Here is an 18,980-nt window from a genome sequence, read left to right on the forward strand (position 1 = left end):
TGAAGGAAATGATAGCAAAGATCAATAAAACTACAAGGTAGTTCTTTGAGAAGATAAAATTGATAAACCATTAGCCAGACTTATCAAGAAAAAAGGGAGAAGACTCAGATGAATAGAATTAGAAATGAAAAAGGAGAAGTAGCAACTGACCCTGGAGAAACACAAAGAATCATGAGAGATTACTACAAGCAACTCTATGCCAATAAAACGGACAACCTGGAACAAATGGACAAATTCTTAGAAAGGCACAACCTTCCAAGACTGAACCACGAAGAAATAGAAAATATAAACAGACCAGTGACAAGCACTGAAATTGAAACTGTGATTAAAAATCTTCCAACAAACTAAAGCCCAGGACCAGATGGCTTCACAGATGAACTCTATCAAACATTTAGAGAGAGCTAACACCTATCCTTCTCAAACTCTTCCAAATATAGCAGAGGGAGGAACACTTTTAAACTCATTCTATGAGGCCACCATCACTCTGATACCAAAACCAGACAAAGATGTCACAGAGAAAGAAAACTACAGGCCAATATCACTGATGAACATAGATGCAAAAATCCTCAACAAAATACTAGCAAACAGAATCCAACAGCACATTAAAAGGATCATTCACTATGATCAAGTGGGGTTTATCTCAGGAATGCAAGGATTCTTCAATATACGCAAATCAATGAATGTGATACACCATATTAACAAATTGAAGGAGTAAAACCATATGATCATCTCAATAAATGCAGAGAAAGCTTTCGACAAAATTCAACACCCACTTATGATAAAAATCCTCCAGAAAGCAGGCATAGAGGGAACTTTCCTCAATATAATAAAGGCCATATATGACAAACACACAGCCAACATCGTCCTCAATGTTTAAAAACTGAAACCATTTCCACTAAGATCAGGAGCCAGGCAAGGTTGCCCACTCTCACCACTATTATTCAACATGTTTTGGAAGTTTTAGCCAGAGCAATTAGAGAAGAAAAAGAAATTAAAGGAATCCAAATTAGAAAAGACGTGAAGCTGTCACTTTTTGCAGATGACATAATACTATACATAGAGAATCCTAAAGATGCTACCAGAAAACTACTAGAACTAATCAATGAATTTGGTAAAGTAGCAGGATACAAAATTAATACACAGAAATCTCTTGCATTCCTATGCACTAGTGCTGAAAAATCTGAAAGTGAAATGAAGAAAACACTTCCATTTACCATTGCAACAAAAAGAATAAAATATCTAGGAATAAACCTACCTAAGGAGACAAAAGACCTCTATGCAGGAAATTATACGACACTGATGAAAGAAATTAAAGATGATACAAGTAGATGGAGAGATATACCATGTTCTTGGATTGGAAGAATCAACACTGTGAAAATGACTCTACTACGCAAAGCAGTCTACAGATTCAATGCAATCCCTATCAAACTACCACTGGTATTTTCATGGAACTAGAACAAAAAGTTTCACAATTTTTATGGAAACACAAAAGACCCCGTATAGCCAAAGCAATCTTGAGAAAAAAACACGGAGCTATAGGAAACAGGCTCCATGGCTTCAGACTATACTACAAAGCTACAGTAATCAAGACAGTATGGTACTGGCACAAAAACAGAAATATAGATCAATGGAACAGGATAGAAAGCCCAGAGATAACCCCATGCATATATGGTCACCTTATCTTTGATAAAGGAGGCACGAATATACAGTGGAGAAATGACAGCCTCTTCAATAAGTGGTGCTGGGAAAACTGGATAGCTACATGTAGAAGAATGAAATTAGAACACTCCCTAACACCATACACAAAAATAAACTCAAAATGTATTAAAGACCTCAACGTAAGGCCAGACACCATCAAACTCTTAGAGGAAAATACAGGCAGAACACTATGACATGAATCACAGCAAGGCCCTTGTTGACCCACATCCTAGCAAAATGGAAATAAAAACAAAAATAAACAAATGGGACCTAATGAAACTTCAAAGCTTTTGCACAACAAAGGAAACCATAAAGAAGACGAAAAGATAATCCTCAGAATGGGGGGAAATATTTGCAAATGAAGCAACTGACAAAGAATTAATCTCCAAAACGTACAAGCAACACATGCAGCTCAATATCAAAAAAGCAAACAACCCAATCCAAAAATGGGCAGAAGACCTAAATAAACATTTCTCCAAAGAAGATATATAAATCACCAACAAACACGTGAAAGATTGCTCAACATCATTAATCATTAGAGAAATGCAAATCAAAACTACAATGAGATATCATCTCACACCAGTCAGAATGGCCATCACCAAAAAATTTACAAACAATAAATGCTGGAGGGGTTGTGGAGAAAAGGTTACCCTCTTGCACTGTTGGTGGAAATGTAAATTGATACAACCGCTATAGAGAACAGTATGGAGCTTCCTTTAAAAACTAAAAATAGAACTACCATATGACCTAGCAATCCCACTACTGGGCATATGCCCTGAGAAAACCATAATTCAAAAAGAGTCATGTACCACAATGTTCATTGCAGCACTATTTACAGTAGCCAGGACATGGAAGCAACCTAAGTGTCTATCAAGAGATGAATGGATAAAGATGTGGCTCATATATACAGTGGAATATTACTCATCCATAAAAAGAATGAAACTGTGTTATTTGTAGTGAGGTGGATGGACCTAGAGGCTGTCATACAAAGTGAAGTAAGTCAGAAAGAGAAAAACAAATACCATATGCTAACACATGTATATGGAATCTAAAGAAAGAAAAAAAAATGCTCAGAAGAACCTAGGGGCAAGACGGGCATAAAGATGCAGATCTACTAGAGGATGGACTTGAGGGTACGGGGAGGGGGAAGAGTAAGCTGGGACAAAGTGAGAGAGTGGCATGGACATATATACACTACCAAATGTAAAGTAGATAGCTAGTGGGAAGCAGCTGCATAGCGCAGGGAGATCAGCTCGGTGCTTTGCGACCACTTAGAGGGGTGGGATAGGGAGGGTGGGAGGGAGGGAGATGCAAGAGGGACGAGATATGGGGACACATGTATATGTATAACTGATTCACTTTGTTATAAAGCAGAAAGTAACACTATTGTAAAGCAATTATACTCTAATAAAGAACTTTTAAACAATCCTATTATACCTTATTGCATCATTTTAAAATAATAAAAACACAGTTTTCCAAACTTTTAAGTCAGTAATTCTAAATATGCATCCCTTTTCTCTCTCTAATATTGATCAGGCTTTTTTCAATTAAATGCATCTTTGTAACCTCCAGTCAAATAGGTTCCATGTAAATTCTTAGAACTAGGGACATTGAGAAATATTTATTTGTCTTCATCACATAACAGATGAGATATGAAATGGGTTATGTGCTATATGAGTCCCTGGAAGACGCTTTAAAATACCATGTGAGTTTGTAGAGTTTCAGGTAGCAACTTAATTTCAAATTGATCAACATTTATCCCTTTTAAAATCCAGTTAGGCAAGTTCCACAAAGGCACTGTGAAGGATTAGAGGGGGGAAAAAAACTCACCCAAATTTTGGCCCTTCCTGGACATCTAAAATGGCTTAGAGAAAAAAGTAGCAGAAATAACCTTTGTGACTTGCCAACCCTTTAAAACAGTGGAAAGTAAATCAATCTAATATGACCTGAATAACTCAGAGATGATTTTTTTTTAGGTTTCTTTCATTCAAGATGAATAACAAAATTCTGTCTAAATAAAGAAACATTAATGAAATTTTCAGTGACCTTATTTCTTCAACCACATCCTTCCCTCCTTGATTTTTTTTTTTCTTTTTAAAAATCTCTACTCTTGGACTTCCCTGGTGGTGCAGTGGTTAAGAATCTGCCTGCCAATGTAGGGGACAAAGGTTTGATCCCTGGTCTGGGAAGATCCCACGTGCCGTGGAGCAACTAAGCCCATGCACCACAACTACTGAGCCTGTGCCCTAAATCCTGCTCTCTAGAGCCTGTGTGCTGCAACTACTGAGCCCACGCACCTTGAGTCCATGCTCTGCAACAAGAGAAGCCACCGCAATGAGAAGCCTGTGCGCCACAACAAAGAGTAGCCCCCGCTTGCCTCAACTAGAGAAAAGCCCACATGCAGCAACGAGGAACCAACGTAGCCAAAAATAAATAAATAAATTTATTAAAAAAAAAAAAAAACTAAAAAAAAAATCTCTACTCTTAATATAGCAGACTCTCTGATGGGAAAAGTTTTTGTGGGTGGAAAAGGACCTGGGCTAACAGCATCTGGGTGGCCATCTCTGAGAGTCTCTAACAAGTTACACTCGTTCAGTTCAGAATAGTATAAAATGAGGTATAAGAGGAAAGGAGGCTGAATTTAGATAAACATTTCAATTTACACATACATGAAGGGATCATCATACTTCCACAAATTAAATATATCAGCAATGTAGCACTGTCCAGCTTCCCCATTGGGAGACAGTTCTCCATGCATTTCTTGTGTCCTGCATTATTCAGCTTCTGAGCAAAGGATGTATTGCATGGAGTTTACCCTGAGACATTCTGGAGTAATTTACCTACCTGCTGCTCCTCCTCTTCCTTCCCTCTTGCTTCACCTCTTCCTTCTCCTCCTCCCTCTCCCTCAGATGTGCCAGCAGCCTATAACAGCTAGAAATTCCTAATGTTGGGGTTCTTCTATGGTGCAACCCACCACTCATGCAGGGAAACATCTGGCACTTATGTTTCCCTGTGGGAAGTGGGGAACCAGTGGAAGATATTTCTCTGGCTGATGAGTTTTGCTATCTCTGGAAATCAAGGATCTTGTGTCTTCTGTCAGTATATGTATATGAAACAGTGGCAGGCTAACGTTAGCTTGCGAGTAGGGTAAAGTCTCAGACCCTTCATGGTTTTTGACCTAACTAGTATGCACAAGGAATTGCAAACCCAAGTGCCCCTGGAAGCAAGGCATGTGAATTAAGAGAAGTAGTTCAGGTGTAAAATAATTAATGGCAACTGACACTCCGCCTTAGAGTTAGGTGTGATAGGGAGTAATGGGGATTGTGGCAACTACAGGCAGTATCTTCTTGTGAAATATCCTACTTTAAGAGTACTTGGCAAACTATTCTACTTGAAAGCACTGTTTGGGTTAAACTAAACTCATGGGAATTGGGTCATCACCATTTAGTCTCTTCTGTCATTGATGGTGAGAAACTCCAGACTTTTTTCCTGCTTGGTAACCAAGGAAACAGTCGGCACAATACCAAAGTAGACACTCAAAGGAAAAAAAAATCCTTAGCAATCCATATATTGTAAAGCCTGACATTAGCGAAGAAGAAATACAGTATTTTTTTTTTTTTTTTCAGATATATACCCAGGAATGGAATTGCTGGGTCATATGATAGTTCTATTTTTAGTTTTTTGAGAAACCTCCATACTGTTTTCCACAGTGACTGTACCAATTTACTTTCCCGCGGACAGTGTAGGAGGGATCCCTTTTCACTACGTCCTCACCAACATTTGTTATTTGTGTTCTTTTTGATGATAGCCATTCTGACAGGTATGAGGCGATATCTCATTGTGGTTTCTATTTGCATTTTCCTCATGCTTAGTGATGTTGAGCATCTTTTCATGCGCCTGTTGGCCATCTGCATTTCCTCTTTGAAAAATTCAGTTCTTCCGCCCATTTTTAAATTGGGTTATTTGTTTTTCTGTTGTTGAGTTGTATGAGCTGTTTATGTACATTAGATATTAACCCGTGATAGGTCACATCATTTGCAAATATTTTCTCCCATTCAGTAGGTTGTCTTTTCATTTTGTCAGTGGTTTCCTTTGCTGTCAAAAGCTTTTTAGTTTAATTAGGTCCCATTTATTTGTTTTTTATTGTCTTTGTTTTAGGAGACAGATCCAAAAAAAAATATTGCTATGATTTTTTGTCAAAGAGTGTTCTGCGTATATTTTCCTCTAGGAGTTTTATGGTTTTTATTCTTAGATTTAGGTCCTTAATCCATTTTGAGTTTATATAGGGAGTTAGAGAATGCTGTGATTTCATTCTTCTATATGTAGCTCTCCAGTTTTCCCATAACCACTTATTGAAGAAACTGTCTTTTCTCCATTGTATATTCTTAACTCTTTTGTCATAGATTAATTGACCATAAGTGCATGGGTTTATCTCTGCCAAACCATTTTCCAAAGTGGCTGTACCATTTTGGATTACCATTAGTAATGCATTGGAGTTCCAGTTGCTCCACATAGGATACCTACTTTTTATAAATCTTAAACAACAATTCCTTTCTTTCAAGTCTTTCTGAAGATGTGTTATATTAAAAATTGGTATCTTATGCTGGAATTTCATATTTTTTTCCAAACACATGTTGGTTAAACTAGGTGGCAGGCTGAGTCAATTCCATTTTTCTTTCTTAGAGTTAATAGAGACTATTTTATTTATAAGTGTATATATATATGTGTGTTAATTATATATATGTTAGGAAATCAAAGATATTTTGGTAAAAATTATGATTAAATTCTGTCTTATATATGTATGATAATAGTTTTTATATCATTTAAATATTTTGATGAATAATTCAAAGTTTCCTAAATATAGGAAAAAAAGCTATTAAGTTTTTAGAGCCTTATTAATATTAGAGTCTTTGGTTATATTAGAACTAAAATTTCCAAGGTAGTTGACAAGGCCACTCCATCTTTATTTGGAGCATGCAACAGCCCATGAGAACAACTTAGAATAGCTGGATTACTTTAGAAAATTTCCACGGCAGTAATAGTTCTAATGTAAGTAGAATTGGCCTCTGCAGATAATGCAGGTCAATTCAGACCAAACGGGAATTTTCAATTGCCCTTTGAGTCATTCAGTAAGGTGCTAATGAAACTTAAGAGTAAAATTTGGCTTCCCTAATGTCGAGAGTGGCAATACTGCCTCACATACAACATTAGTGTTTTAATACACTTCCATTTATTGGAAAAACACCAAAAGGGAAAGTGGGTTTTCCAGAATAGACACACTTGGGTTTGCTTTTTGTGACTAGTTTCTTAGGGTAGTTTGCCAAACTTTTTGCAAGACTAAATTAAATACAGGACAGAAGTAAAATTGAACTTCAGCATTCATAACTTTTTCTCAAAATGTGATTTGTTATTAGGTAGGCTTTTAAAAAAATGGCTGGCTTAATTAAATATTAAAAAGAGGCTGAGATTGCAGTTATATATGCAAATTGACATTTTTTAGTATCTCAGCTTGAAATTATTGTTCACTCTTTCTCAAGAATGCTACCATTTAGAGACTAGAAAATTGAAGATATTTTGGTAAAAAATTGTGATTAAATTGTGTCTTAGAGCAAGACCCAAGTGTCACTGCCTTGGATTATTTCTGTGTCTTCCCTTTGGCGATGTATGCTAGTAGAAGCAGTATCAAAATGCTTATCATGTAGTATGAAGTAAACTCCAGTACAAATACTCCTTGTGTAGACAACATCCACTCAGAAATGCTGCTCACCTGGTGTAGACCATAAATGAGAAAATTTGTAACTTTCACAAATGGACAATTCTTTAACTTGTGACCATATAAAGACAACAAAAGGAATGCTTTGGGACAGTTAAGTCCACCTACACACTCAAATGGAGCTATGTATGTGTATATATCCCTAAAGTTAGCTTACAGATATTTACATGTACAGGTATGCTTTTCATAGACTTGAGATTCTGTTATATCAATTTTCTATCCCTTCTCATGAATAAACTAAGATAATCATGAGCAGTGTAATCATGTCGGTAGTGTTTATTTTTATTTATCCTAATTTTTCCTTTTTCTTGCATCTTCTGAGCTTTTTATTACCACGTTCTGTCTTGTATTGGGATAGACAAATATTGATCCAAAGAATATATTTGTAATTAATTAGTGTGTTAGTTATTAATCAGTCCTTGCTTACACCTTTTCCCTATTCACCCAACTGCAGTCTTTTTTATTCCTATAAAACAGAAGATATTTTATTACAGTATGTTCTGTCAAATGCTGACTGCTGGATTTTTGTTCATTAGAATATTTGCATGATTTTGTACTGAGTATTCTTTTTGTGTTTTTGTTTTCTCTGCTTATAATATTTCTTTTAATCATGCTGGTGGTGAAAAATAGGGTGCATTTTATATTTGCAGTGACCCATTTTAAAGCAGTAGGAGACTGCTTTTTCCCTAGGCATTATTAGGTGAACTATATTTGCCCATTAATTAAATGAATAAACCTTTTCCAAATTGAGTCATTTCCTCAGTGACAAATAAAGGAGGAAATTCTAGTAATTCTCAAGAAAACCTAGAAAGTTGGTGGAAGATGTAAAGAGGCTTAAGGTCAGTAATTTGACCTTTTAATTATCTTCTTTAATTAGGAATAAATAATGTATGAAACAACTTTTAATGGAGGATAGAATTTGAAAATGAAATAAAATGTCAACTTCCACATATAGCATTTGTGAGGAAAAATGAAACAGAAACATATATTCCTATAATAGTGGAAAAAAGGATTGTGTTTTTTAAGTTTGAGTTTGCTTAAAGTTCTTCATTATTAAATTATAGCAGGATTCCTAGTAAGTATGCAACATATTTGCATGAGTATTAAAATAATTCATCATGATTAATTCTATTATAGTAAATCTCAGCCCTAATCACAATCTGCCATATACTATAGTGGTTTGTCAGTATTTCACATTTTACTGGAGTTTCAGTGGAACTGCAGCTTCTGTAACAGCACCGATGTCATCTGAGTTCACTGTGATTAATGAGGTTCTGAAGATCTAATAACGATTAGCCAGTTCCATAAAATGTTACAGAATAAGGTCGATGGGAGAAAAATTTTAAAGCTCTTCAAAATGTGCATTTTAGAGAGTACCTCTGGCAACAAATTTGGTTTCTTGAAGGATGAAGAGGTTTAACCTTGGAAACAGCTGAACTACTGGGGCAGCGGTGGGAAAAGGTTCAGTAACTTGCCTTCAGATACTTAAAGGCTCAGAAGAAAGCAGGACCAGTCTAGAATTAATGGTTGAAAGTTAAAAGGAAGTAGATATCAATCTGATATACTGAAATTTCAAAAAAATCAATACTCACCAGGAACAGAATGGGCTTCATGGATTTAATGGGCCCAGTAAGGTGTGGAGCTTCCTATTACTGGAAGTATTCAGGTAGAGACAAGATACCTACTTATGGAGACTTTTGCAAAGTATGTGTTTAATGGTTCAGAAGAGAGTTTTCTTTAGGTAGATTCTGAATCCCCTTTCAACCATGAGTTTCCAGAAATTAATTTCCTTCGCAATATTAACAAATTTCTTATATTCTTAGATTTCAGTGGAAGCTTCAGTGGGAGATGGCTTCACTGGAGACATTGCAATTGATGATTTGTCATTTATGGACTGCACCCTCTACCCTGGTAAGGAAGGATATTTTAGTATATGAGTTTTTTCAAACCTGTTTACTTGAAAAAACTGCCAAGGAAATGAATATTTCATTTCCAGAAATATTCAAAAATACTCTCAGTTCTACTCTATTCTACTAATATATTAACCCTGGAAAAGGTTGTGAATCTTTTGTAGTAATTAGTCTAAAATCTTTGCAAACATAGTAAAGAGGTTTGAATCAGTTGTGTTTGTGTCTTATCATATGCAAAGTATTAGGAACTTGTGTCTGAAGTTAAACTGTAGTTCCATCATATTTGGGGGATTATAAGAACGAAATTGGTTGCCTTATAATCACATTGTTTTGGAGACTTTAATAACCTCTCAGGTACCTTCAGTGTTGTTTTACTCTCGGGCTGCACTTTAAATATTCCTGAGGATTGTTGTCAGCCATTTCCTTTCCAAGTTATAGACTTCTTTCCATTAAAAATCTAATACGTATCTTCCAGATTTATATCTCCATCCTCAACCTTTCCCCTGAGCTCCTGACTTAGATACTAACCACCTACTCAACATCCAAACTTAGATGTACTAGGCATCTCAAAGATAACTAGGGAAAATAACCTAAAACAAACACACCCCAGGGGAAACTCATTCTAGGCAGTGCATAGTGATCTAAAAGGGCTGATATTCACACTCCTGGGCCTGAGGTTGTAGACTCTTTAATTGCATGACAAGGGAAAGCACAGTCTCCTTCCTAGAGTGATCAGAGGCTGGATAATTTAAAAATCAACCACAATAATCCATGTGGAGAGCACTTTCATGTGCTGAAAACTTAACCTGCAGCCCTGGTCCATCACAGTGTAGCATTATTGGTCAGAGGAGTACCAGCCTCTCCCCAGACATAATCAGAGGGCTGGATTCCAGTTCTTTCTGCTGTAGCTAATGTCACCTCCACCTCATCATTCTGGCAGGATTAATTACCATTCTCTGTGCAGTGGTTTCTATGAAACTCTGCAGAAAGCCAAACCCCTCTCTGGAAAGCCAGCAGAAGGAAATCAGAATTCAACAAGTTTACCTTTATCCCTCAGTGTCTAAAAGTAAATTCTTGATGACCCATTACTCTCTCAATCCGACCATTCTTGCACGCCTCCCTGTCTCAGTAAATGATAGTTTATCTCCAGTTGCTTCTTCTTCATCAACAAGTCTGATCAGCCACGACCTTCACATATATCCAGAGTCTACTGCTCCTCGTTGCTCTCGATACTCTCCCCTTGGTCCAAGCCACTGTCGTCTCTGTACAGATTATTGTGGTTGCTTTGTAAATGATCTATCTGCTCCTACCCTTGAATCACATAATCTCTTCTCAAAACAGCAGCCAGAATGATCCTTTTCAAACTGACATAAGCTCATGTTACCCTATCATGAGTCTTCCTATGACATCATGTCTCATTCAGAACAAAAGCCAAACTTCTTCCAATAACTTCCAAGGAATAAATGACCGGCCGTCTCATACGGCTCTGACTTTACCTTCTACCAATGTGTCTCTAATTGATGTCTGTCAACTACAAGACCTCTTGGCTGGTCCTTGAGCACTCCAACCCATTTATGCCTCAGGGCTTTTATACCTGCTATTCTGTCTTCCTGGAATGTACTTCCCCCAGATATCCCCTTCGACCCCTTACTTCTTTCTGATCTCTCCTGGAAATTTTCTCTAGCGAAACCTTCTCTCAATCTGTGTCTGTCTCTCTGTCTCTCTCTGTCTCTCTCTCTGTCTCTGTCTCTGTCTCTGTCTCTCTCTCTCTCTCTCACACACACACACACACACACACACACACACACACACACACACACATCTCTTCTTATCTCCTTACCTGACATTTTCTGTCTCCTTCCCCTGTGTTTTCTCCACAACACGTATCCCAGTATAGTCAAATTTTATTTCTACCATAATAATGTTAGTGACATGAGAGCAGGGATTTTATCTGATCACTGCCATACCTTCAGTAGCATAAACAGTATCTGACACATAGTAATGCTCAATAAACATCTATTGAATAGGTGGGTGGGTAGGTGGAGAGATGTTTATATCTTTTAAAGTGTTTATATATTTTAGTTTATTATTATTGTTAAAATGTTAATTACTTCTATATGTAAGACACTATGTTATATGTCAGCTTCTGTTGACAGCCAAATCTCAGTGGCTTACAACCACAAGCATTTATTTCTTACTCTTAAGTGTGTAGTTTGGTGTAGAATAATAACAGTAAGCACATGTAATTCTTGTTCATAGCTCTGTATAATTCTATGTAGTTCCAATCTATGTATCTCTGTGTTCTGTGGGTCCTGTCTATATGCGACGCAGGCTGAAGGACCAAGTCCCTGTCTGACACATTCTGTTTTTAAGTCAGAGGGTTGGAAAAAGAAAGCATACTTAAAGCTTTTATTAGGGCATCATGTGTATTCACTTCCATTGGTCAGAGCAAGTCAAGTGATCAAGCCCAACAATGGCGCAGGGAAATATTTGCCACACACAGGGAGCTTGGCAGGGGCAGAGAATACAGAAAGTCCTTACAAGGGAGGGAGCTGATAAATGGTTACATTAATACCATCGATCACTCTGTGTATCATCTCATATAATCCTATTTTCTTTTAAGAGTATAAAATAGTGCCTGGTCCATCACAGGTGAAGAGATCTTGAATGTTGAATAGGATGGATGCCTTTGTTATCCCAACTTTATGGAACAAACTGAGAAGGAGATAACCAGCCCAAGGCTATCTAGCTATAAAGTGGCAGAGTACAATGTCTGCTTCTTTGGATCATAATGTTTATCACTATTATTATATTGTTCATCAAATACATTAACCACCCAAGGAAGAGAAAGCAATTTCCATTTTATGGGTGTGAAAAACTAAACTTACAGAGCATCAGTGACCTGGGTAAGAATGCACAGTGGAGGGTAGGAATGAGATTTTTCACCTAAGAGGTCTGATTTCAGGGCCAAATCCCCTCCCACTCTTTGCTCAGGGAGAATGGCTGTGACCCCAGTGGCAGAGGGGAACGAAAAAGAATACAGAAGGGAAACACAAGTCATCATTGCTACTGTTGCTGCTTTAATTATCCTACCACATGCATTCTGTGGCTGATGTTTCCAAGGGAGAGGGAGAAGAGCTGCCAGAAACAAGGGCAGAGATGTGAAATATCAGTTACACACCGTTAGTCCCAAGTTTCTGCTTTAAGTTTTAGAAGAAAAATATGGAATATTAAAGACTGAACTGCGTGGTTTTCATGTTGGCTTCATAGCAAAAGAAACTCTGGGCAGAAACCACAAAGCCTGCTGAAGCCATAGGTTTCATAAAGGAAGCTGATGTGATCTTACCATAAGATGAAAACGAAAATAAAAATTAGATTTTTAATAGAAATATTGCTCTTGATTATCAGTCAGTGTTTTGTCATGACATCATGTTAGCTGAGATTGGATCAGTCCGAGTAGGTTCACTCACAGACATTGATTTGCTTTCAATATGAACATTATCTACAGCATGTTTCCTCCTTGATTAACAAAACAGAACAAATAAAAAACTAAAAAAACACAAACTATTGACCTCATGTCCAAAGAGCAGGTTTGTAACCTGTAATTTTATTTTATACTAAAAGTGACTAAAAAGGAGTAGATTATTTCATTTTTACCTATTTCCTCAAAATCAACTTGTCTTTCCCCTACGTCTCCCTTGTTCCTTTTGATGACCTCAGTATCCTCGAGCAACCTAGGGTTGAAATACCATAGTCGTCTTTGGCTTTCCCCTTAAACTTTTAAGTTTCCCCTTAACCTCCAAAATATTTCTCACATCTGTTCTACTTTTTCCATTACCTCTGCCATGACCTTGGTTCAAAACACTGTTGACTCGAATGACTGAGCTTCTTAAATGCAAACTTTTATTAATTTTCCTCAATAGTTTTTATGCCATAAACTTAGTTTCTTTTCACTTTGTCCTAGACCATCATTACTTGCTCCTCTAGGTCAAGTGTCTCTCATATTCTAACTTCTAGTTGTTTATAACAATTTTCAAATCCATTCTCAATTATGGATCATATCTCCTTTGTTTCAATACTTTGATGATATAGATTATCATTTTAAATCTAATTCAGGAGGAAAATAGAGAAATAGCTGTTTATGCAAGATTAATTACATTTCTAGGGAAAGTAGACAATCTTAACCATGCAATAGAACCCTATGTTTCTTTGCATCACCGTGTGATGATGTTGTCTGTTCCCAGAGTAGATAATGATGCAGAATAATGGCAAAGTTAAATAACTTTCCCTTCACCTTGAATTAGACCTTCAGAGTAGATTTAGGAAGAATTGTTGCCAGACATACAGATTTTAAAATATTATCCCAAAGGAAGTATCTGTTTTGCATTATTCCTTCCATCTTCCATCAGAAAAGCAAGGAGTATGTTTCTTTTAGCAGAACACGTGCAACAGGAGTTTTCTTTCTTGTGTCCAAGATTATTGGTGAGATAGCTGGGTTATTTGGAAAAATAAATCTGTGATGACATAGCATCACAACACACTGTTAGGAAACTGAAAAAAAAATACCTACGCACTCTTCATCAAAGTTAAAATTTCAGAATTCAGCATACATATTAGATTTATTAGTTACTAGAATTATTATTATTAGTTACTACTAATTATTAGAATGAGTATCACTATCCAAGGTATTAGTGTTTTGCTTTTCCCAGGAAAATTGTTACTAAGTCAGTGGCATATCTTGCAACTGATGATACCTTAAAATTGAGAAATATGGTAACTCTTTAGAGAATGCTTAACAATTTTTATGATGTTCTTCACCTACCCACCGAATGGTTTTTGTTGTTATTATTGCTAAACTGGCAGAGTTGATTGAATTTTTGACATCCCTCCTCCTTCACCTCAATATCTCACCAGCTTTATTTGTGCTTGATCAAGTCTCCCTTCCTTCTGCAAAGAGTAATGTTTGTTTCAGTGGCAAAATGTGTGAGGTCTTTTGTGTTCATTTTTCAGATACCATCTGCAGCTTTTTACCTTCTAATACTAAGCTGTTTGGTGTATCCATTACATTTTTCTCAGGATAGTAAATTAAATGAAAGCATTTTGCTTAGAGGTCCTCTTTTATCCATATTTTTCAAAAGGAGATACAGACTCTGAAGAAAATTTTAGAAATGTTGGAAATATTTGCAGTTCAGTAAAAGACTTCAAGGCAAAAATGAAGAAATTTGAGACTCAGTGATTGTAATCTGAAGTATTCTGGTTTTAGTGTCTTTGGTGTAGTGTCGTAAAGTGATTAACATATACCTAGGGAAATACTTTGCCCAAAGCCTATGGTCCATGCAACTTAGTATTTTATTTATAAGATCTTATGAAAAATGCAAATGAACTTTTTGGCCAACCCAATAAGTTTCTGGAAAATAAAATTCGACAAATAACTGATTTAACCTATTTTAAATTTAAAACTTTAAAATTTTGTCATCTTTTAATTGAAGGAAATGCTAAATACCAAAAATGGTGAAGACTGTTGAAATACTTAAATTTTAGCTTGAAAATTGTCCAACTGCTAGTTAAGTCTATTTTTAGTCACTTCCAAAGATAGTAGAATGTCTTTAAATATGGAAAATATCTTGTGTTACCTGGAAAATTTTATTGAATCCATGTGGTAGAGCAAAAATATTTCAAAAAAGAGCTGATTTGCTACTGGAGAAAGAAAATAAAAGAGACAATGCATAATATGAGGCAAAGAGCTGTGTCACAACTGTTAATAAATCATATCCAAAGAGTAGCTATGTTTCAGTAAAACCTACTATCCTAGGAAGTAGACCTAGCACAGACACTTTAGTACGATTGTGCTAAATATAGTCGTTTCAGCTTGTGGTTATAACTCCAGGTTATTATGTTAAGTGCAATAGGAAAAATAGGAAACGCTTTGCTCCCGATGCTGTAGATATTTCAAATTTTTTATTTTTCTGAAGATTGATTATGTTTAAACCTCAGGTAGACTTTTAGATTTTGAAATTAATGTATTTCTTAACATCAGAAGTCACAAGAAAAACATATGCATTGTTACTTGGAGATAAAGAACAACCATGCATATCAGTCAAGTAATTCACACAGTTGTGATATGTCTAAAGCTGGCAATAATTTATCAAGGGCTCAGGATATTAAAATATCAGTTTTACTTGTTTAATTACCAGTGTGGGAATAGCTGTAGGGAGGGAAGGCTAGTATAAAACAAGTTGGAAAATCTATTTTTACCAGAAAGATTATATTAGGGTAGCATGAAGTAAATCATATTTGTTACAAGGAACTCATAGAGCAAGGAGTTAGAACATTGAGTCCATCTGGAGCCAGAGTCATCTAGGTTGACAGCTGTGCAGGTGAGTTGGTTTCCCTTTGGCTTAGGGATGTGGAAGAAAATCAGATTAAACCAGACTAATCTCTGCTTCTTGGTGTTCAGTTATTTGCATTTCACCTTTCAATTTTGTCTCATCTGCAAAGCTTTTAGTGTTTTTTATTTTAAGAGTATTAACTCCACCATTGCTACCAACTTCAGCATTTATAAACAATCATAGGTTTAAAAAAAAATCACGAGTTTTGCTATGGAGTGAATGTTCCAATATTCATATGTTGAAACCTTAACCCCCAATGTGATGGTATTTGGAGGTGGGGCCTTTGGAAGGTAATTTGGGTTGATGAAGTTGATGCCCTCATGATGGGATTAGTGCTTTTATAAGAAGAGGAAAAGATGTGAGATCTCTCTCTCTCTCTGCGTGCATGTACCAAGGAAGGCCATGTAAGGACATAACCTGGAAGAGAGCCCTCAGAACCCAGCCATGTTGGTACCCTGATGTTGGACTTTCAGCCTCTAGAACTGTGAGAAATAAATTGTTGTCTAAGCCCCTCAGTCTGTGGGATTCTATTATAGCAGCCCAGACTGACTAACATGGGCTTATTGTTCTAGGTATGTTTTACTATTAAGGTTGTTCACAGTTTATATATTTTTAAAATGTGTAGTCTATCCATATACTGTATGAAGTCATTTCTTGTATCACCTGAGTTAAGAGCATGATTCTTTAATAAGAAATACTGCTCTGAGTCATAGCAAAGTAAAACAAACTGACTTTGTGTTCCTTACATGAAAGTATAAACCATCTGTGAGGGTCAGAGATGTATGAGGAGGCTTGCAGTCCTTGCCATGCCTCAGGCTCCAAATGATGTCTTGGTCTAACCATGTGTCTGGGCTCTGTTTTACTTCTACATGGCAGATCCCAAGGAATCAGTGGCAACTCCATCTTTCCACTTATACCACCATTTCCAAAATTGGACCTTGGAGTAAGAAACACTTTCTTCAAATAATTCTTTTGGTGCTCTCAAATACAAACATATTATACTTATCTTTTAAGATTCACTAATTCTGATAGAATGAAAAAGAGCAATGAGGGAAGGACAAAGAATTTTAAGATTTTCCTATTTCTTTTTTAGAGTAGTGATATTTTTACCTACCTGGGATCCAGGTCATTTTACCTGGATCATTTCTGAGATAGAAAATGAGTTGTCTCTATTTTTCCTGAGTATGGACTCATCTACCTCCATTTTCTAAGATAGCCCTGCATGTCTATGATTTCTTCTTAAGCAAGGACTGTTTCCTAGTATAAATTGAAACCAGGCCTAAAGATGCAGTTAAGACTACTGATTTTAATAATGTGGCAGACCAGATGGTCTGAAAACTGTAACACTACATATACCTAGAAATGTCAAATATAACATGCATTTTTTAAAATGTTAAGCTGAGGTTAAAAAAGAGAAATGCCCACATGAGAGAAATAGAAAATGGAAAAATAGAACAGAAAGCATAATGTGATTGCCAGAGTTAGGGAGTAAAGAGAATATAGGATGGATGAGAGGCAGGAAAAGGGGAGAGGAGGGCCAAAAGGGGTATATCATCCCTTGGTGGAGGTTACAGTGGGGTTCCAAAAGGAACAACTCAAAATTAATCTAGAAGGACTCTTCTACAAACTAGATGATAAAGGATTCTCACATAAAAATCAAGCACAAGAAATTATGGTTGCCAACTTCCAAAATAGCCCCCAATAATCCCCACCTCTTGGTATTCATGATCTGTGGATCAGGCCCCTCCCATATTGAGTAGGACTGGCCTGTGTAACTAATGACCCATGTGGCAATGACCGGGTGTGATTTTCAAAGCTAGGCTTCTGCAGTCTTCCTTTGAATCTCTCACTCTGGGGGAAGTCAGACACCATGTCTGAGCAGCCCTATGGAGAAAGCCCAGGAACTGAGACCTCCTGCCAACAGTAGCCTAATTTCCCAGGCATGAGCTCCCTTGGAAAGCAGGTCTTCCATCCCCAGTCAAGCCTTCAGATGACTGCAGCCTTGGCTGACATCTTGACAGTAATCTTATGAGACCCTGAATTAGAACCCACCAAGCTAAGCCTCTTCTGTGTTTCAGACTTAACATAAGTTGTGTGAGATAATAAGTGTTTATTAGTTTAAAATTCTAAGGTTTGTAGAAATTTGTTATGCAAAATATAGAAAACTAATAAATAATTTAAAATATTAAAGGACTCTAAGCCATAAGAAATAGCATGATGTTGTCCAAAAAAAAAAAAAAAACCCAGAAAATTTTGAAAGAAGTATCAAATTGGTCATCGTGAAGTGAGAAATAAAATCAATGAAATAAAAATCCCAGAGGATGAATTAAATAGCTGAATCAATGCTGTGGTTAGTCTTCTGGAGAATAACTGTGAGGAAATTTCAGGGAGCAGCAGAGAGAGAGATAGAAAAGGAAAATGGAAGGGATAGATTTACTTGAAGGATAGATCATAAAAGCTAATGGAGTTCCAGAGAGAGAATAAAGAAAATGGAGGAGAAGCAATTTTCAAAGATATAATGGCTAAGAATTAACATAAGATTTAAGAAACCTATTCAACCTCATGCAAAATATTAGAATAAATCCAGGTCTAGGCTTATGGAAATGAATTAGAAAAAAATAAATGAAAGGGAAGATTATGGTAAAAATAGACAGAGATTGAAATACAGTTACAAAAAAACTGCAGTCAGATTAATAGATGACTTCACAATAGCAAGAATGGAAGTAGGAAGACAGTTGAAATTATTTTCAAAGTTCTGAGAAAAAATAACAGTCTAGAGCAAAGCAAACTTCTTTCAGGAATGAGGGTGAAAATAGGCACTCAGAGCATGACAACCAAAAACAAACAAAAAATGATTTCACTGCACCAGACTCCTATGAAATGAACTATGTAAATGTGAACATTTAAAGGAGACAGAATGAGCTCAACAAGGGCTGAGATGCAAAAGGGAAGAGACAGCAAAGAAAATGGCAAGTGTGCAGGTAATTCTAGATATACCAGTGGCTGATGAGCATGTGGTATGACCAGAAGGTTTATACACTACTGAGAAGTATACAACTTGATACAATTACTTTTGAAAGCAGTTTGGCATTGTCTAGTAAAGTTAGATGTGCATCTTCTGTGACCCAACGATTCCACACGTAGGTACCTCAGGAGAAATGTACAAAGAAACAAAACCTCAGAGTCATCTCAAAAACCACTGGTGGTGGA

General features: G+C 36.5%; 1 protein-coding gene across 1 annotated transcript in view; it reads left to right on the forward strand.

Annotated features, from left to right (window-relative positions):
* MALRD1 (MAM and LDL receptor class A domain containing 1) overlaps positions 1-18,980 on the forward strand; it is a 628,554-nt gene that overhangs the window by 203,848 nt on the left and 405,726 nt on the right. The window contains exon 19 of the mRNA XM_059059255.2: positions 9,295-9,382. Within this exon, the coding sequence (XP_058915238.1) occupies positions 9,295-9,382 (88 nt within the window). The remainder of the gene's footprint in view (positions 1-9,294; positions 9,383-18,980) is intronic.

This window comes from Kogia breviceps, chromosome 3, assembly GCF_026419965.1.
Source record: "Kogia breviceps isolate mKogBre1 chromosome 3, mKogBre1 haplotype 1, whole genome shotgun sequence".
Taxonomy (NCBI): domain Eukaryota; kingdom Metazoa; phylum Chordata; class Mammalia; order Artiodactyla; family Physeteridae; genus Kogia; species Kogia breviceps.